General features: G+C 48.4%; 1 protein-coding gene across 2 annotated transcripts; it reads right to left on the bottom strand.

The window, feature by feature from the left end:
- Positions 1 to 1,428: 1,428 nt before the first annotated feature.
- On the bottom strand, positions 1,429 to 5,916 carry LOC103899035 (urotensin-2 receptor). Of its 2 annotated transcripts, none has more exons than XM_009279440.2 (2): positions 5,755 to 5,916; positions 1,429 to 3,149 (listed from the first exon to the last, which is right to left on the bottom strand). In XM_009279440.2, exon 2 carries the CDS (start codon positions 3,003 to 3,005, stop codon positions 1,857 to 1,859), a length of 1,149 nt encoding a protein of 382 aa, XP_009277715.1. In that variant the 5' UTR covers positions 3,006 to 3,149; positions 5,755 to 5,916; the 3' UTR covers positions 1,429 to 1,856. The 2 variants fall into 2 exon arrangements, with proteins under 2 accessions (XP_009277715.1, XP_009277716.1); XM_009279441.2 differs by having other exon boundaries at positions 1,429 to 3,146.
- Positions 5,917 to 20,815: the final 14,899 nt, after the last annotated feature.

The following is a 20,815-nucleotide window of genomic DNA, read 5'->3' as shown; positions in this document are numbered from 1 at the left end:
CATGGGCTCCCTCTTCCTTACAGTGGGGTGAATGATGCTTTACTCTCTCTAATGGGCTTTGACTAGTGTGTCTCCAGACTGAGGAGGGTCTGAAAACTAAGAAGGACTGTCAGTGTAGGAAATAGCCAAATATAATGGTATTCCCCTCTGAAATCAGGAAGGGGCTAATCCTGAAGTAGGACTTGCCGGTTAATGTACTGCACTGCAAACAGGGTGCAAGTAAGGCGCCCTGACCTGCAGGACCACTGCGGATGGTGTGCGTGGAGGCGGTTGGGAACACAAAGTGAGGCTCTTCCAGTTTCTGCAACAGCTCAACGTTGAAACTGCATGCATGACAGTCCTCTTCCATGACATGTGCAATCTTCCCCATATATAACAAACTTTAAGCCCATGCATGAAGGAGGCAATTTCTTTTCCAAGCATATCACCCAGGGAGGCTGGAAGCAGAGCTTTCACTGTCCTCATGAGCAATGACCACTTAAATGACTTGAAGGGGAATAGATGGTTAAAACCTAAATTCAGTTTCTGTATAAGCAAATGGAGTTCAGTGAAAATGCAGTCCTGAATTTACTCCTAAGCATTAATTTCCTTCTAATTCTGTAACTTGGTTAGAGTTGTGTTGGCATTGCATCGTTGTATCCTTGCTAATGAGGTGATGGGGCTAATGTAAGCAGAGGACTCCTGTACGGATGTTGGCAGCATCCCAGAGAAGGTACTTTTAGACTCATTGGAGAAGTGCCAGATATCATGAAGGACGTATTTATACTAATGATGTTTTATCATCAGTGAAAGCCAGGACAGGCAAAGTGTTCTTGGTGTAGGCAGGACTATATTCACTTTTCATAGCAGTAAACCAAAATCATCTCCTGTGAAGGGAACAAGTGATCTCACTAATAGGGAACTAGCGCTTTTATAATTGAGAATATTAGGGACTTCAGATAGCATAGCTTTTGCCCATTGAAAATCACATCTCCTCACCCCCCCTTCTCTCCCTCTGTCCTTTCCTCCTGGACTTGGTGATGTAGGTGCGGTCCCTCAGGCTGAATGTTGCAGTTTGTCGATGGATGCCCTGAGAATAACAACATCAGAGGTTCCCAATTCCTCCTGGGAGGAGGGCAGAGGGCAGATACGCTTGTCCAGGACAGATGGTGCTCCCCAACATGGGTGCTCATGTGTTCGGGTTCAGCGCATTAGGGGATGCTGAGTGTTCCCTGACCGTGGCACTGTCATGGGAAGCTTGTCTTGCTAACCATGGTGTAACTCCACTACAGACACCTGTGTGAATGGAGAATCAAGCCCAGTGCATACACATGAGTGTAGAATAAATGTGAATGTGACCAAAACCAGGACAAACACCCCTGGATACGCCTCATCTACATTGTCCAGTCCTACCCCAAATTCAAACTGGATTGCATGTCACGAACATCAGCTGCTTTGTCTTTATTTCATTGTTTTCAGTCCTCATGCAACTACAAATTTAGCATTACTGCTGAAGAAAAGAAAGAGCAAACCACAGCCATTCACGGGATAACATAATTTTAAACTCTGTGAGACAGCTGATACTATTAAAAAGCGTGGTCCTGTTATAGGCTTTCATTATTGATGGCTACTTGAGGAGACATACACTATAAAATATAAAGATAAAAAGCGAAAGGCTATTTAGATAGATGTTCAGCTGAATGTTGCTAGCATCAAATCAGTGGCACTGAAGAAAATGAGAACAGACATACGGCACAGCCTCTGGACTAAATGTGTGCACATTATGGGTCTGCTAAGGCTTTGCATTTACAATGTACACTTTAAATCAAAGCAACATTGAAGTCAGTATTGATTGTTCTTGGAGATATATTTTACCTTCAGGCACTGCTGTTTCCCAAAGGAGCGTGAGCAAGAACGTATGTCTCTGTGCAGTGCTGACTGCTCGTGGACAGGGATCTCCCCGAAATCCTCTGAAACCGATTCCTCCTTTGGAAGTACCCACTGCTGCTGCTAAGGGACCGCTGTCTGTTCTTCAGGTACTCCCTGTAGTTTTTGGTGAGCAGGGTGTAGAGGAAAGGGTTGATACAGCTGTTGCTATAGGTCAGACAGGTTGTCAGATAATTAATGTTCTTCATCACCTTGGGAGATAAAGGGAAGGATTCATAATACTGGAAGAGGAGCTGCCATATCCAGAAAGGCAAGAAGCAAGCCCAGAACACCAGCACTATCGTGAAGATTAAATAGAGCACCTTTTGGTTTGGTAGCCGCTTGGTCTGCTTGAAGGATGCTGTTTGCGACACCCAGTAAATCTTAGCTAATCGGATGTAAAGGTAGCCAATGATTACCCCTGGACCTACGATGCTGGTACCAAAAAGGATGGTGAGATAGACTTTGTAGGACAGCTTGCTCCAAGTGGGCAGGCAGATGCTTTTGTTGTCCCTTTGCACCAGCTGGATCATGATGAGCATTGGGAGAGTGAGCAGCAGTGACACCAGCCAGATGATAACAGCAATGGCCTTTCGGTAACTCTTGGACCTCTTCACTGTGTCCAGGGGCTTCAGCACAGCAAAGTAGCGCTCCGTGCTCATGACTGTGAGGGTGAAGATGCTGGCGTGCATAGTGAGGAAGTCCAGACTGAACAGGATGCGACAGCCAATGTCCCCAAAGTACCATTTCTGAATGAAGTAGGTCCCAACGATGAAGGGGATGGTGAGAAGGTAGAGCAGGTCCGCCAGTGCAAGGTTGATGATGTAAATGTACATGGAGGCAGATGATCGCAAGTAATGGCACATCACCAGCAAGGTGTAGACATTGCCCGTCACCCCAATCACGCACATGAGGGAGAGGATTGTCCCGATGGTGCAGATGGCGATCATGTCCTCCATGGAACTGGCAGCTGGCACACCATCCCCAGTGGCATTGGCGGAGGTGTTGGGTCTGATTCTGAACAGGCTGCCCTCGCTTGTGTCTGTCAGCATGTAAGGGGTTGCAGAAAAGTGGCTCTCCAGCTCGTCAGTTAAGGACATCCTCCCGGCCTTTTAATGCCAGAGGCTTTGATCATGCCACGGGGGTCTGAAGATCTGTTCTTTCTGCTCTGAGAAATGCGACTGCTGGGAGATGTTGAACCATTTCTTAGCGGGGTCTCATCCAAGGAAGATCTGCATTCTCTGCTAGAAGAAAGACATCAGAAACCAACATATTAGAAATCTGCCAGAGCAACACAAAGTATCATTTAGAAGTTACCTGTCCCTGAGTACGTATCTGCACTGTCTGCATGTACCGAAGGTCTTCTGCACTGAGGCCACTCGTGTGTAAGGTCCATGCCATCATTACGAGACCACAGCTTTGAGGAATGACATTTCTTAGTGTGTCCATGGAAAAGAGACGAAAGAGATTGTGTGGATCATTGGAACTTCTTGCTGCAATCCTTAAAATTAGTTTGAGGTTGGGGAAAAGAAGCATCCTTCCCAAAATTTTGAGGTTGGGGAAAAGAAGCATCCTTCCTAAATTCATAATCATAATGGCAACTTACAGACCTCTCAGCGTGATTGCTTAAACCTCTTTGCTAAGCTCTTAATTCTGAAGGAGTAAAAGACCCCAAAAAAGGGAAAACAAACTTTGGATTTGCCACTTGCAGCCAAATTGTTGTCTATTTGTGCAAGTGATATGCTCCAAGTCCTGTCCAGCATTTCTGCAGTGTTTTCACAGAGCAACCTTTCCTTGAATGAGAAGCTCCTGCTATGTCCTGACCTGCAGTTTCAAATTGTAGTTGAGTGATGGAGAAAAAAAATGCATTTTCTATCTATAGAGCAAGTTGTAGCTTGCACTGTGGGTTTTGTATGTCTGTAACCACAGCTTTTTTTCATGCTCTCTGTCAAGTGTGATCCCACAGATTTTCACGTGTCTCTGCATAGATAGATTTCAGACAAATCTGTCTGTGAACCCATCTAAACAGCCTTATGCAGCGAGGTCTGAGATCGCTCTGCAGCGTGTTAGGCAGGTAGTCACTCTTTGTACGTGGGAGCTTTTGGTTAGCTCAAGCCCAAGACTATACAAATCATGACTGTGTTGCTTTGAATTTATAGTGGCTGTGGATGTAGGCAAAGGGAGATCGCACCTACTGGAGAGAAAGAAACACTGAAGAAGTAGCTAAAATGCCCGAATTTTAAGGCATACTAGAAGCCTGTGCCAACCTAAAGGTCACTGCACACAGAAGTGCGTTTGCACTATGTATTTTACAGAGCTCAGATTGCCTCTTTGTTTGGAAAACACTGTGAGAGGGGGTGCCGGACTGCCTTGTCGTTGCAGGGCTCAGCAGGCAAAGACTTCCCTCTGCCTCCTTCCACTGGGCAGGTTGGGTTTGTTTTATCTTGGGAATTTAATAAGTTTTGCAGCTTTTCCCAGCGAGTTCGGTGTCCCTTTGCCTCCACACCAGCTCTGACTCCTTTGCCTCTTTCCTCCCACTTGCTTCTTGGCAGCAGGATTACAGCTCCAGTCCGCTGCCCTTGTGTCAAAGACCCTCAGGGGTGACCTCTGTAGCACTTGAGGATGGACAATGTTCATCCTCTTCATGGCTTGCCCTCATCTTCTTTTCTTCCCATTGCCACCTGCTGTGGGTGATGGGTGCTATGGAGATGTCATGCAAAAACTCTGCATAAAAAAGAGCAATCCAGAACAGAGGGAGATTGAGATTTTTCCTCACTTAACAATTGGGATAGGGGTGCAAAAAAAGAGAGAAAAACCACAATACACAGAGCTATCTCCCCACCGAGTTCTCCAAGGGGGAGAGATGAAGCGTGGTCCTGCAGTGGTCAGTGCTCCTTTGGGGCGTCATTCCTCTGGGCTGGTCTCCAGCAGCTTCACCAGCACCTCAGCTTTCTTGGACCTTGCAAACCCAAATCTACCTCCTCCCTCCCCTCCCCTGCCGTGCTGTGCGGTCTCCTCCTGCTTGACTTTGGGCATGTGTAGCCAGCCTGTCCATGCACTGACTTGCTCCCTCATCGTCCACTTTATCGATGTTCATGTATGAGCTGTGCTGGCAGCAAAAGCATCACGCGTGAAGGAGACGTGGGTGGTCAGGGAGCTCTGCGTGCTCCTCTGCCACACGATCGCCGGCACGCTTGGTTGGAAACAAATAGCTCTGCATGGGATGCTCCAGCTAAGCCCAGAGCTGGTCACACACTCAGCTATCAAGCTTAGTTGAATTTGTGATAGCTCATTTTCAGGAGCATGTTTCCATGGCCCAGGTGCTGTCTTCTTGCAGCTGCCTCACTTTGTGCTGCGGGCACTTGTAGCAGATCTGTGCCATGCCTGTGCACACGTCTGTGCGGTTCCCTGGTGTGACAGCTCCTGCCGGAGAGAGCTCAGCACACCGCATCTCCCCGCTCTGCTCCTCTTCCACTGAATCTGCGTTTTGCTTCATTCATAAAATTACTACAGCACTAATTTAATTCAGGCACTTCACCTGTCTCCAGACAGAGCCCACAGCTAGGCAAGTCCTCACTCCTGGAGGAGGAAAATTAAGCAAACTGGGGAAACCTTGCATTGTTTTAAAGTTACTGTCATTGCTGCACTCATACATAAATGCACACACTCACACATATGCACACACACATGCACAATAGAGAGCTTGTTATTCCAAGCAGCCATTCAAGCATCTTACGGTCTAAGCAATTTTCTCAGCCAATCCTGCCTTTCCCTCTACATTATCATCACACCGGAGTACCATGCACATTCCAGTATCTACAAACATAAATGAATTCCTCCTGCTCAAACCTTGCTTTTAAATCCAGCAGATGAAGCTTCCTACAAGAAATAAAATTAAAATGAATCTAAGTAGTATTAAAGCTGAAACTTAAAAAAGGGAAAAAAAAAAAGGGAAAAAAGAAAAAAAAGAGAATCCTTCTTCACGGGCAGACAGCGAGAGATCCCCGTGCTCCGTCGCATCTGGAAGGGCAGCGGCAGGAAGGGAGCGTGCTACCTAGCCAAGTATGTTTGAAATCTGTGCGCTCTTAATACTCTCATTCTCCTCCCTTCACTCACGCCTGCTATTTCTGTTACTCGGTGACGTTAGGCATAGCGTGGCTTTGACTGCAGCCAGCGAAGAGCCTTTTTAAAGAAGCAGTATTTTGATAGCCGTGGCTTGTTTAGCCGGCTCCACCCTGCCTGGCCGTGAGCCAGCTGGGGATGTGAGATGTCAAGGCTGTTTTCATCCCAGGACCGGTGATAGAAAAAGCCATCCTGCCCCTCCTTACATTGCATCGAAGAGCGCAAATGCCTAATGTTACCTGAGCAAAACCATTGTGTCAGAGGAGAGCGGTCGGGCCAGGGAGGGTTAAATTCATGCGGGAGGGTCGGCTGCCCAGGGAGACGGCAGAGCTCCTCGATTCGGAGATCAATTCCAAAGTGAAGCCAAAGTTTATTTGGGTTGGACGGCTTATTAACAGACGACTCTGTGCTGTGGTATCACGCACCACAGCATCTGAGATATTTCAGACTGGCGCTAACAAAACGTTACCCAGGTTGTTTGGGGTTCAGCTGGTTGCCTTTCCCCAGTGATACTCGAGGAGGGTAAAGACAGAACGAGATCAACCAGCTGCCTAGAAAAAACGCAGTGTGAGGAAGGGGCTGGAGTTAAGAAATGCCAAAGCTAAACTCAGGATTATTTTGACAGCAGCTGAATATTGTGTTGGTTGCTTGCACACAATGGGGTTGCTCTTCCCCCCACTTCCCCGCTTTAGTTCTGTGGACCGCAGAGAATTGCTTCTGATTTATGCCAGTGGGAAGCGAGAAGCACCCATCTCTCCTGGGGTGTCTCCCTCTGGACACGGGTGTGTGGGAGATGCCTGCCAGGCCCATTGCTTGCTTCACCAGTTTGCATTTGGACAACCACTGCAATTTGGTGATGCTTCCCAGCATGGGGCTCCCGGGAGGCGGCAGCACCTGGCATACCAGCCGGCCCCGGCTCATCCATCCTGCATTGCTGTTACTAACCGAGAGCTGTTTCCTCCTCTAACTCCTTCCCTGGATACTCGTATCATTTCTTTGTTCTCAACCTTTTACACTCTGCTATCCGGGTGCTTTCAGATGCATCTTGTGTCTAAGGTCTTGTCTTCCTGCAGCGTGAACCCAATTTTGCTCGAGCCACACGGGGTGACTGTGGTAGCACCTGGAAAGATTGGTGAGCACTGGTTGTGGCTGTCCCCCTAACAGGGCAGTGGGTGTGCAAAGCAAGGCCCCTCTGAGACATGCGCTTTTGAGTGTGGTGTGGACTCGGGTTAGGAGCAAATCCTCATGTGGAGGGTTTATTTTGTAATGAAAACAGATTTTATGTTAGCAGCTCTAACAAGGGCTGGCTGAGCTCTAAAACCCCAGCCCAAGCACCCTCAAATGTACGTGTTTTGCTCTAAAGATTTGCTCTGAATCTGCATTTTGTGGCTGGCCCCTAGACATCTTTGGAAAAGTGTGGGCTGGAAGCTGCTTCTCACGCTGCTCTCCAGGTGAGATGGAGCTGCCCATTGACTGCGTGACTCCGGTGAGTGGCAGTGGTCCCTTGGTGAGTGCTGATGGTGAAGCCATTGGCAAAGTGCCTTATTTGTGGGTGGCCCACTGGGAGCGAGAAGGTCATTCATGTGGCAGTCTCCTCTTCACATACAGAGCAGGGACAACCCGCTGGTGTCCTTGAATCCCCTTGCTGCTGTCTGCATGCAACTCAAAGGGCATGTTGGCACAAGCCCTGTGCGAGTGCAGCAATGCTGACTGGGGAGGTGGGTGCCTCTGCTGGGCATGGCTCGGCCATGCTGCTTCAATCTCCAGCGTTTGGTAGGTGTGTGCAGGTTCTCTCCAGGCACCCATGCTGGAACTGTCACACTCCTGTCACTCTTCTGTCACGGAGGTGCCAGTTGGGTTGGTAATGATCCATGCCAGGGAAAGGAAGGGGGAATGGGATGGGGGAAGGCTTCTGTCCACTCCATCAGTTTCCTGGACCTGTTGGTCCCAACCTGGTACTTCCTTTTTTGGTGTTTAAATCTTTTGAAAAACGTTATACCAGTGTGTTTGTTTATCAGGAAATCTCAGTGCACATGGGGCTGCCATTAGGGGAAGCTAGAGTCCCATACGGTCTGTGTCCTGCTGGAGTCGTTAGAGGAGGTGTCTGGAGAGGCGTTCAATAACAGCGTGGACAGTGTCAGGTTCACAGCCCTGGCTCAGAGGGTTGTTTTTGGTTGTAGTTTTGCTGCGTCTGTTCCCCTTATTTTCCTCATCAATAAAACAGAGATCATAGAGCTCACTTATCACCCGGTGCCCTGAGGTTCAGGGCTTTTCACATTTGCCAGATGCTATTAGAGCTATAGACAGGAGTTCCAGCCCGCATGATTTGTAACAGGACTAGGAACTGCACAGTCAATAACGGATGAAGGTAGGAGCCCTCTGAGATATGAAACAGGTCTGTTTAATCATTCAAACAACATCTACTGCTACAGGGCTCGAGTTCTGCATAGGGGCCTTCTGAAATTACTGCAATGGTAATAACCGTTATTATTCTATTAAATATAGCGCAAAAAAGATTACTTCTCCCCTTTGATATAAAGATTTATGCCAGTGCTATGTGAATCTGATTGTGTTTGGTTACTGCTTCAAACCTCAGCTGAACCAATCAAATCTCTTGTGTCTCTTGATCTGGGCTGTGCACCCTGCCGGCTGTGCACCCCGCCAGCTGTGCATTCTGCCAGCTGTGCATCCCACTAGCTGGGCACCCCGCCGGCTGTGCACCCTACTGACTGTCTGCTGCTGCTCCCGGTCTGTGCAGGGCCCCTTCGGCATGTTCCACTTTTGCTGGGGCAGTTTTGAGACCAGGTTTGCCAGCAGCCATGGGCTCCCTTCTGCTCTGAGCTGGAAGTATAAGTTTGTCTATGCATCACATTTTAAAAATGTAATAAAGTGCTGCTCCCTCTGTGTAGGGAAGAGTGTGTACAAATGCAGCCAAAATTGATAAAAGAAAAGAATATCATGAATATGTCTGCATTCTTGGTCTGAGTCAGGTCTAGAAATACGTGCAAACTCAGGATAAGATGTGGTTCCCATTCACCTGACTTGGTTTTACTCATTTCCATGCATGATCCCCTTTAATACCCAGAAGTAGTCATGATATAGCATATGTCTTGTCTCCACTGCAAATGTTATCATGGTCACACAGAAATTCAAATTAGCTTATGTGAAGCTGCCCTGACTTTGGGATTGGCCCAAAGGAGACCAAGCATTTACAGCATCGTGCTGAGCCCAGGTCCTCCCAGAGCCACACTGACAGCCGGGAGCACACGCGAATGGCAGCAGCTCCTGAGAAAAAGCATTGGTGAGATGGTTGCGACTTGCCGTGCAGGACATGGCAGTCCCCTGGTTGCCTCTTGTTCCTAGGGAAGTTGCATTTAAATCCCTCTGTTCCAGCACTCATGGTCTAGGATACATGCAAATGTGATATCCAAATTCCCAGCTGGTCCCCAACTGCTTTTTTCACTCTTCCTGCTATCTGTCCCCGCCAGTGGAAGAGCCACCCAAACTCAGCCAACGCATTTGGAGACTTCACTGAGCTTTTTTGGCATTTTTGTCTCCTTTCTTCCTGTTTTTTTGCAATATGAAACTTCAGTTGTCCTTTCTGAATCGGTATGGCTTTGCTCTTGGCTGCTTTGTGTGAAAGTGAGACTCCGGGGACTGAAATCACCAGCTTGTTTTCCCTCATCCAGGATCCCTTACACAGATACCGTGTTTATAGCTGCTCTGCTCATGGAGGGTATTCATCCCTCGCTGAGCTCTCTACCAACCCAGGAGGATCTGTGTGTTACTATCAGCTTTTCCCCTGCACAGGGGTAAATTGCACAGATGGTTTGAGGAGTGGTGCTGAAAGGGGACTGAGATGCAGTCTTAGGTTGTTAGCTACCACGTCTATGGTGTTTCTGGCCCAAGTAGTGTCACTGTCCAGGGCAGGGGAAGCAACCCAGGTGTTCCCCGCTGGTGCCCTGGAGTTTGGGTGGGAAAGGGCAGAGGGCTCTAGCTCTGACTCCCTGGGGTTTGCAGGTAACACCTGTACTAGCTCCAGCTCTGGAGCATGGTGAAGACTGGTCCTGAAGGGGTGGAAGGAGCAGAAGGGGCCAGAGCTTCTCCCAGCTTTCCTCTTGGGACTGCTCTTATGAACCGTTGCTCCTCGCTCTCCTGAATTTCACCTTGTTACTACAGGGATCCCTTCAAGATCACACAGATCACCTTTGTTCTTGCACAAAAGTTACAATTTTTGGACTTCTGTGAGGTCCAAAGCTTTGCTATATGGTATTGGGAGGCCAACAACCACTGCTCTCCCAGACTGAGGCTCAGGTCCCTGCTTTCCCAGGAAGGTGCGTGTGATGGGGACTCATTTTGTGACTGTCGGGGATGAGGTGAATTGGAGCAAACAGGGTCATTTTGTGCAGTGATGGTGGCACAGGGGTGCAGAGTGCAGCAAGGCTGAGCTGCCTCAATGCTCCCCAAGGCCCCGCACAGCTGGGACAATGGGGGTCTGTGGCTCTGCTACCCTTGTGCAACGTATGCAGTCAGCTCAGGGAGCTTTTCCCCTGCTTGCTCTCCTCTGCCCTGATTGTACCATCCCACTAAGGAGGCTCTGGGCTGCTCTTAGGTCAGATGTACTTTACAGACAAACCATATTAGGAGGAGATGTTATTTCACCTCCTCAGCTGATCTGACTCCAGCCCTGAGCTCTGGATGGCAGACAGGGTGGTATTCATTTTCCTGTGTGACATGCGTGAGTGGGATCATTTGGCCTCAGTTTTGGCAGCCCTCGACATTTGCAGACCGGGCTGAGTCTCCACAAGGCGTCCCGCCACCTGCGTTGGGGCTGGGAGTCCTCCCACAGCTGTGCCAGGGACCCAAGGTACTGGACATTCAGATTTAACATCTGGTGTTTGACATGTGAATGGGGATGATTTCTCCACACTGAAGGATTCGTCTGTTTGGGGCTAGCACAGGCACTGCCGGTGCCTCTGGGGGAATGGAGCTGGGGCTCCTCCATGGCCGCTCAGGATCAGGGGAGCTTCTGAGGGAGGGAGCATCACTGCCTCCTGCATGGATCCTCCTGCTCAATCCCTCTTTCTATGCACTGGGGTGCAGGCTGTTCTCCAGGAGGAGGTCTGATGTCTACACAACCCGCAGAGCATCCAAATCCCACCTCCCGTCCCAGTCCCCTAGTAGGATGGCACTATGCTGCTGGCTGAGCATCCCATGCATCCACCAGGCAGGCAGAATTTGTCCCTTGTCTAACCTGCAAGGCACATTGCAGAGCTGTTAAATAGAGATGACAGTGATTCTGTGCCACAGCCAGATCCCACCATGCTCTGCAAAGGTGGAAGGGGAGCCTCAATTACCAGGTATGACCCAGACCACCTTGATGGTGGGTGAGTTACAGCCTCCTTAATTCCTTCTCTTCCTGCCCTCCAGGAAATCCATGTCTGCATCCTAAATAACTGCAATTCAAAAAATGGTCACTATGTGCCTTCATTCATCCATCCGTCCTGCTGTGTGCTTGCCCTAGTGGGGTGTGATGAGTTGGCTGTCTCATGTAGATTCATCCTCCCTCCTGCTCCTGGGTCGCTGGCGTTAAATGACCGAGTACTTCATTAAACTTTCTTGAGCATTTGTGATGGGCTAGGCTGAGGCTGGATTGGTCACAGACTGTCAGTGCTCATTCCAGATTCGTCTTTCTTTGCAAACAGCTTAGATCGCCCTCAGGTTATGGCTGGGGAAGCCCTGGCTGGGTGAGTCTGTTACTGGAGCTGTGTTTATACAGCAGCTATGACCGTGCAGCTCCTGCTGCTGGCAGGCAGAAGCTGGTGATCTTTCTATACCTGGAACTAGATGGCCTTGTGTGTCCATCAGACTAAATGAAGTGGTTCGACTTAGTTGTTTTTTCCCATATGCAGGGACTGGATATTCATTGGAAAATGAGCGTGCCGGTGTATCTCCGCTGGTGTGTATGCATTTCATTGCTGTCTATTGTACCAACACACTCACCTTGCACGTGTGGGCTGGTTAGTCTGGTAAGAGGCTGGCCTGAACCCTGTTTAGTCCCTGATTTTGGTAAATTAAAGGAGATTCCTACCGCACAGCAGCTGGATGTCTGAATGAGGCTGGAAGATGGGACAGCAGTGCACTGCAGCATGTAAAGCTGAGTTGTGCTCCTGTACATTCAAGAACAGCTCCCTCAGGCACAGCCCTCTCTGTCACTTCAGTCTGAAACAAAATGTGGAAAACAGCATTAACACACTACTACCGGTGCTTTTTCTAATGCAGAAGTCAAGGTGCACAGTGTTACCACATCAAAACGGGGCTTGACCAAACAGCACATCTGTGCATAAAAGTTTCTGCCGAGAGCTACACTGCTTGGCTGTTTGCGTGCAAAACAAGTTTCTGTGCTCATTTATAAGCAGTATCTAATACCAGAGGGCCTTGGTACCCTTGGTACCATTGATTTACAATGTATTTAGGCTTTGCAAGTCTGCTTTGCCAAATCCGTTTACTTCTCAGTCTATTTACATGTGCAAACTATATGGATAGTAACAATAGTTAGACCCAACCCACGTACTGTGATTTTCATCAGAGTACCAGCGATGTCTCACTGGAGCATGGGTTTTCAGAGGCTTTCCCCCAACTGATTACATTTACATGCAAACTTTATAACTCATTTGTTCTGCTATAACTCATTTGTTCTGCTTTTTTTTTTTTTTTTTTTTTTTTTTTTTTTTTTTTTTTTTTTTTTTTTTTTTTTTCTCCTCCTGCCCAAGCTCTTGGATCTTCTGCCACCATTAGAAATTCTCATGTAACTGCTTGTGTCCTGGATCTGAGATGTCTGGAAAAGACAAAGCATCCAGGACCTGCTGAGGAGAAGTTTTCCTCACCTCTTTTCTACTGCTGCATCAAGCGTTGTTCTTTGGGGTACAGAAAACTGCGGAAGACAGAGATAAGTATGCTGGAAACCTTTGCTAATGAGCATATGTTTTATAAAAGTATAGAAAATCATGATTAGCTGTGAGTGGTTTTATATCTCACATCAGTGATTAATACGTCTGCTTATGGGTTTGTCTCAGTCAAACATGTCCCTGGCCAAGCGCCGTTGTCTGCGGTGGGAGAGTGAGTCCTGCCTGTGATGGCCCGTGCTAAGTCATAAGCTTGTCCTAGCCTCAGTTGCTTTTTGGGGAGGTTTCAGCAGTGCTAAAGCTATTTCGGCAGTGCTTATAGCTGGGTGCCGCTAATGCAAATAAGCTGGTGACTTTGCTGGCAGCCTTTTGCACTATATAGTGCAACCAATGTGTCATTTGCACAGCTGCTGCATTAAAACTTTTAAATCAAGCCATCCTACTGGATCCTCCACGACTTTATGAAGACAGTTCCTCCCCCACCCAGTCTGCACAGCCCCATTTACATTTTTATTAGCAAGGTCTGAGATGTGCTATTTGAGCTGCTTTATCCTTTGACCTCCCCACCTCCTTTTCAATTCCTGGAAGAGCTGCAGCGAGTTTGATTACTCGGGGTAAGGCAGGCAGGCTGTGGTAGGCAGAAGAGATCATCGCTTCCCTCCAAATGCCGAGAAGAGCTTCCCTCTTACAAATGCCTTTTGGGAGAATCTCTTCAGCACAGAAGAGGATTTGGCCTAGGTAATATTTCACATTTTCCTCTGCGACAATTATAATCTGATCACCTTTTTGACAATATTTTGAGAGTGACTGGGGTAGGGGGACACAGACAAATGCTACTGAATTCTCTTTATTGCAAAGCACTCAAGATTAACAAACAAAAAAATTGCAGCGGTTCTCCTGGAAATCCTCTAAATTATCATCAGAAAAGCTGTGGGGAGTACAGCCAAACTGAGAGAAGCACCTTCCATGGGCCAAAACCTGATGCTAGACTAGAAACAAAAGTTTCCTTGCCGTTACTTGCTATTACGTATATCCTGTGCAGCACCTCCACGGTCTAGTCTGCATGGCTGTGCTGACCATTCCGCTGCTTTGCAGTTTGGGTCAATGTCCTCAGTCATCCTCTCCTCCTCTCCAGCTGCCCTGTTCCCTCCTGGGAGGCTATTCTGTATTTCTCAGCCTGGTTCCTCATAGCTGGGAATTAGAGGATTTAAGAAAGTGTTTTGGGGCCTGAAGACTCGTAGGGAAAAATTCAGGTTCCCACCATTTCCAGCTGAAGTTCCTGTTGCTGATCCCAGGTGTTTTCTCAGCGTGGAGGGCAGCGCACATCCTCAGCTCTTGCTGCCTCTGCCTGGCAGCAAAGATTTCTGCTGGAGCTTTCAAAAACCTCTCACAAGATACACAAGACGAAGCGTGAAAGGTTGTCTGGCAGCATGTAAAGAGCAGCAAATATCATTGCATAGAGTTTATGCCACTGTGGACTCTGTGGTGGCATTTGCTATTCTGCACGCATGGGGTTAGGTCTGGAAGGACCTGGGGATGGTGACAGCCACTGACAGCTGGTGCCGGTAGGGGTCACCTCTCTGAAGCAGCAGATGCTAATTCAAATTCTCCTTTAAAAAGCTGCTTTTCTGTAATAAATTATACTCCCACATAATACATTTTCTTGCTTACTCTGATGAACAACTTCTATTCTTGCTGGCGATAGCTCAGTACTGACTTCTGGTGCCTGTCTTCACATTGCTGTAAAGTCAGGAATGTAAAGACAGTAAAGTCCTTTTTTTCCCCTTGGGACAGTGTCACCAAGCTCTGAGCCAGAGTCCTCATGATGCTGTTTCAGCCCCACCTGGGGCTGCTGCCCTCTTTCTGCTATGCACCGTGTTCCCTCAGGTCTATTCAGGGCATCTCTTGACCAGAAGCATTCAGCCCCTCCCAGCAGTGTGGTGGCAGAGCAGAAGTTTGGGGGTCACCAAGCAGGGGCAGAGGCTCTGCACCCCTCTGTAAGCCATCCCCAGCTGCAGCATGGCCTGTACGGCACAGATGCTCCAGGGTATGGGCAGCATCAGCTGAAACGGCTGCCTGGCGCAAGGGAGCCGTTCAGTCTGCAGTGTGCAGGGCCATCGCAGTGGATGGAGATGTGCCCTGCCATCCGGTGATGGTGGCAGTGGTGGCGCTGGGTACCAATCTGCGGTTAGAGAGGGCTGCAGGACAAGCTGGGTCACCCACTGACTGGGTGATTTGAGTGAGATAAAGGCTTGCTTCTCCTCAAAATCCAGCAGTGGAGCATCTGTCCTCAGGTATAACGAGCTTTGTGCATTTACCTCCCATGCCCCGCGTGCTGCTGTGAGGTCCCTGCCGAGGCGGGTGGGAACGGCTGCGTGCAGGGTACTTGAAAGAAAAAGACTTTGAGCTAAAAGCACTGCCAGAAATGACAGGTGTTAGTTAAAAGACTCAAAAGCATGTGCCAGTTTTTAAATAAAGCATTTTGCCCTCCATGGGTTGCTTCCTGTGATGAGGAGCAGGTAGCAGATGCGTCATCTGCGCTGGTGAGACAGTCCCTCTCTGCAGGGATGTCTGCGTCACTAGGACAAGGTTTGGGCAGCTGTGATGGACCCGGCAGAGCACAGGGGAGATGGCCATGCGGTGTTCGTTACTCTATTGTCTTTTTGATGTAGGAACTGGCTGGAGGATGTTGGGTCGAGTGGGCAGTGGACATGGCACTTCACCTTGAGCAGGGACCCGTTCCCCTCGGGCAGTGGTTTCTTCCCTTCTTTCGTTTCCCTTCTCCCAGGGCGCAGCACTTCTCTGCCTGCTGTCCCTTCCCACCATTGCTTGCTTCTGTGTTTTATAAACCCTACCTGAGAAGGATGCGACCACTGGCATTTTATGTCAGAGGGAAATTCTCCTGGAAACGTCTCTAATGTAGAAAAAGGGGCTTAATTCCCTGGCCGAAAGCAGTAGGAAGACTGAGCAGATGTCTGGTTTCACAGTTGGAGAACTTGTTTTATTGTTTCAAAATACTTTTTTCTGGCTTGCTTTGGTTCAAAGTAACACTTTGCTTAATGGAGGCTTTCTAGTAGCCGAGTGCTGCACGACTCAATGGGAAGGGGCTGCATGCAGCAAATGGTGGGGGCCGAGGATGGGGTTGGGATTGCTGAGGGCTGCCCCCCAGCACTGGTCCTGAGCAAGAGAGGGTGGTCTGCGAGGCGGTGTGCAGGGAAGCCCACGATGGGAAGGTAAACTCCCCATTTGCAGCCCGAGCAATGCCTTTCTGCCCTCATCGGACTGACTGGTCTGGTGTAACTCAATTTATGTGTGTTTGCATCATTGTGGTGGCTGAGGCTGCTGGCTGCACCAAGGGAAATGCTTGTCCTGCCCCAGCTGTGCTGCTCCCCACCCCTGCCTCCCTGCCTGCACTCGACCGCGCTGAGCCGCTCTGACAGCGCCCTCCGGCACGATTAGATCATTTTCCTCTTATTCCCAGAGTACTTAGTACTCTTCAAAACTACTCTCACCTCACCTAAGCTCTGCATGTGGACACAGCATCTTTCCCGGATCGTCCTCGCTGCAAATATTTTCTTTCATCTCTGCTGCTTCCCCAGCAGTAGCTGAGCCCAGCTCACCCGTATCACAGAAAAGCTTACGGCAGCAGCCGCAAAAAAAATTGCCATGAAGCCGCCGCATAAAAGTCACCATGAAGCTGCAGCATAAAATGCCCTAGTGGCTTCAGAACATTTTTATTGTATCATTGCTGCACATTTGGAGGTCTTGTAAAATCTTTATGTTTGAAACAGACTGTTCCCAGTGGGCTGGGGAACTGCCTTTGAAGTGTGCCGTGGCCTTTTGATGCTGCATGCGGCTGAAGAGTGGGATTTTTTTCAGGTCTTGGAAGTGGTGTCAAAGCCACAGCTGTTTTACTGGAGAGTCAAAGGGAGCCGCATCCCTTGCGCATCCCTTGCTTTCCAGACTGTAAATGCCAAAATACACAAACACCTGCATCAGTGAAAAAAAACCCCAAACCATAAAAAACCTCACTCAGTGAAGAAATTGGTAGTAGGTTGAAGTGTTCCTCTGTGTCTCCAGACCCTGAGCATGTCACCTCTCGATTCCCATCAGGGTGATGCGGGACGTAGTTTTTGGCTACATGACTGAGCTGTCGTTGCTGGGGGTGGCTGTTACAGCTGCACCTGCGCTGCCTCCCGTTTCACCCTCCTGTTTTGGATCCTGCCTCACTCTGTACATCCCGGGGTTGTACAAATGAAGAGATTTGCAGGGAAGTGAAGTGCTTCATTTCACGTGCTTATGCATTGTAGCTGTGCTCAAAGCCACTCTTATTTCACCGTGAAGGCTGCTCCGTGTGTGAACAGGGAGAGAAGATTGCCTCCGATGTGTATGCTTGGAGCTGCAGACGTGTTTCCCACACACCTTCTGGTCTGTGTGCTGCAGGCTGGTCCGTGGTGCCTGCCTGGCTACTTAGCAGAGGGGAGCAGATCAGCGCCTTTCCCATCCCCGCCACCCAAATCCCCACAATTTCTTGTTAACCCACAACCTAGCTCTTCCCAGGTTGCCAGCACTGTTTGCATGTCCTTAGCAGACTATTTTGAATAAAATGGTTCTCCAGGCTAGAACGTTGAAGGTCAGGAATACGGACAGGCTCATGGGGCTGGGGCTGGCAGGATGCTTTTACTTTGCAAGTCGTCTGTGTCCAACACAAATGAGAGATATTGGGCACCTGCTGCATGGGATGAGTGGTTGTTGCGCAGCCCATTGCTGTTGTGAGCCTTTAAGCGCCTCAAGTGTTAACTGCAAGCAAAACATTCAAGGATCTTAGTGACTTTAAGCTACTTTTGCCAGCCTGCACTAGTAGTGCATGACTCACTGCAATTAGGTGTCGCACAACTTTTTTGCAAAGAGGCTCTCGGTGACCTGTGCTGACCCTGTCTGAGTCCCAGTCCCCTTGGGACGTTACCCAAGTGTTGATCCAGGACTCTGTGCCACTGCAACATCTGGCTGTGCCTTCTCCTCGCAGCGTATAGCAAGAGCTCCTTATTTCTCAGCTGTGCACAGAAAGCAATGGGAGCTGACAGCATTTCACTTGACCAGAAGGAAGGGGCATCTTTTTGCCTTTACTACCTGTGCCAGGTGGCAGCTCTTGCCAGCAGTATCAAGCGTTTCCCTTTCAAACTCATTTACCTTTCACTGCTAGACCTTCTCATGAGCTGCTCCTTGCAGCTGGCTCAGCCATGGCTGTACCTCTGCAGCACCACAGCCATTCCCAGTGCACACAGTGCAGGGACCCACTTGACTGCTTTAATTGCCTCAAATTAATTACATTGCAAAGGGCCGTTACGGTCTTTCTAAGCGTAGAGGAGCATTTGTTGCTGGAGCCCTGTTATGCGTGCAGACCTAGCTGTGAGTCTAAGATATTATTGGAACCAAGAAGCAAACAACTTTAATTTTTCGGTCATACTTCATCTTTACTCTCCAGAATCACTTTGCATCATCAGCACGTTGTCATTTTCCTCTTCACTCCTTTTTTCCAGCTCATTTATGAAGGCACTGGATGGTTGGACACCACAGGTGACTGCCCACTCTGAAAATTGACCATTTACTCCCACACATTGTTTCTTATCTTTTAACCAATTATTTATTTGTATGATGACCTTTGCTCTTGTCTCATGGAAGATTAGTTGTTGAAGGACCTTGCTGAATGCTTTTTGATAATCCAGGCAAACCGCAGTAATCATATTTCCCCTTTCTTACACCCTCATGGGCTCCTTCAGAGACCTCCAATCTGTTCCTGAGGCAGAGCTTCTCTTTTGAAAACCTGTGCTGCCTTTTCCCCAGTATGCTTATTCATGTTCCTGTTCACTCTCTTCTTTATTCAGTTTCTCCTAATTCATCATGCTTACTGCTCCGTAGTCCCCCAGCTCATCACTGAAACCTTTTTGGAAAACTGGCATCACATTAACCACTTTCTAGTCATCCGCTACACAGAGAGCTTTAAGCAAGAAGTAACATGCCACAGTTAATGTTGAAGCTATCTCATCCCTGGGCTTCTTTGTATCTTTTGGGTGAATGCAGTTCTAAATCTGGCATCCTTGAAATACAGTTCACAGTCTGGTGTATTTATTTTACTTTGTTGATTGTCTGGCCTTTAACTCACTGTATAAAAAGAAATCTATGTTTTAGGACGTGGTGCATTACACTGATTCGAGAATACTTGGGCTGGGAATGTTGCTTTTAAAAATTCATTTGAAAATGTCAAGTCTGGACTGCTGACCCCAGGTCCTTTCAGAAGGGATAAAGGAGCTGTTAAATGTACCAGAGAGCGTTCTTTGACATCTGCAGCTTTTGATACATAACCCCTGGAGTTATCTGGGGGGCTTTAGAAAGAGAAGGAACAATGAACAGGAAGAAAAAAAAATAATAATCTTCCTACTGTACAGAACATATTATTTCCTGCTAGGACTGGTTGTGCCTAGGCTCTCGCTGTGCCAGGCTGTCTGCTTCGCAGCTCTTTGTTTGCTTTCCGCGATCATAAATCTTGTCATGAATCTGAGTGTTTCTGTGTCTTTACACATTCTTCTCAGAAGCACTTTCTGTGAATTTTGCACACATGAGGCTGGAAAATAAATCCCTACAGATGCTGTTAATGCAAATTGGCTGTGTTTAAGCTCAGTGAGTGTGAGTGCCTAATGCCTGTCAGCTGTGATGAGAGGTGGGCTGCGTATATCTGTTTCAGCTGCAGTTAGGGGTTGAGCTATGGAGGAGTAGCACCAGCTTTAGCTGGGTGGTTCCAGGTTTGGGGGGTGGCTGTGGCCTGGGGAGCTGGTGAAACCTTGTAGGTCCAGGAGGGCTGAGTGGCAGCAGGAGTCATAAAAGAGGAGCGTGAGCATGCAAGAGCTATAAGTTTTGCTGTTTCTAATGAAAGGTCTTGCTGTGTTTTGTGTTTGTACGCAGCGGCAGTTGGGCAAGGGGGTAGCAGAAGTAACAGAAGAGCCTTCCTTATAACAAATTAAAACTGGGATTGATGCTTGAACTACTTGTGGGGTACAGGCAGTAATGTTGTAAAATCTGATCTCCTACTTCATCTCTGCTGCAGAGATGCAGGTATGTAAGTAGCAGCTGCAATGTAAGGAATGTATGAGGGATCTGTATGTTCCCTTCTACCTTCCTTGTGCTCTAGAGAGGGTTAAGTCCCAAATCTGTTTTTCACTATTTATCCTACTGCTACCCACCTTGCACTTTGCTTAAGTTTGAAACTGTAATGGCTAAAACCTTTGGATTTTATGAGCTGTCTCAAATTATTCAATTGCCTTCCTGTAAGGGGAATTGCTTTCCTTTCCTTTCCCATCCCCCTTGTGATTGCTCATCTCTCATACATTGCTCATCTCTCATACATGTCTCTTCTGACTGAATGGTTGCCCTTGCTGGGATGGTTGGTGGATAGGAAACCACAGGCTGCAAGGAGAACCATTGCATTGCTTTCTCTCCATGTGCAAGCAAGGGAGAGGGGCCTGCCATACCTGCCTGCCATACCTACCTGCCATCTGTTTTTCTGCGAACTGGGATGTCCTCAGAGAAGCTGACTTGCTCTGTGCTCGTTGTGTGTATGTACTCCTGGGCTATTTGGCGATGAGGGGGCAAGGAGGCGGCTCTAGGGTGTAAGAGGGTAAGGTAGGAGGGCACCTGGAGTGGAGAGGAATGAAGTGAAATGGCCTCTGCTCCTTCTGAACCCTCAGAATTAGAGCCTGAGCTGTGGCAAAGGAAGGGTCTTCATGTTTGCTGAGACCCAAGGTCATCCAGTGTCCCACCAGCGTGGCAGACCTGCCCCTTCTCTCTTGTTTAGCAGCATCCAGCTGGGTGGGAGGCAGGTGTCTGTT

The sequence above is a fragment of the Aptenodytes forsteri genome, unplaced genomic scaffold, assembly GCF_000699145.1.
Source record: "Aptenodytes forsteri isolate BGI_AS27 unplaced genomic scaffold, ASM69914v1 Scaffold243, whole genome shotgun sequence".
Taxonomy (NCBI): domain Eukaryota; kingdom Metazoa; phylum Chordata; class Aves; order Sphenisciformes; family Spheniscidae; genus Aptenodytes; species Aptenodytes forsteri.
This window is presented reverse-complemented; position numbering and strand designations above follow the sequence as displayed.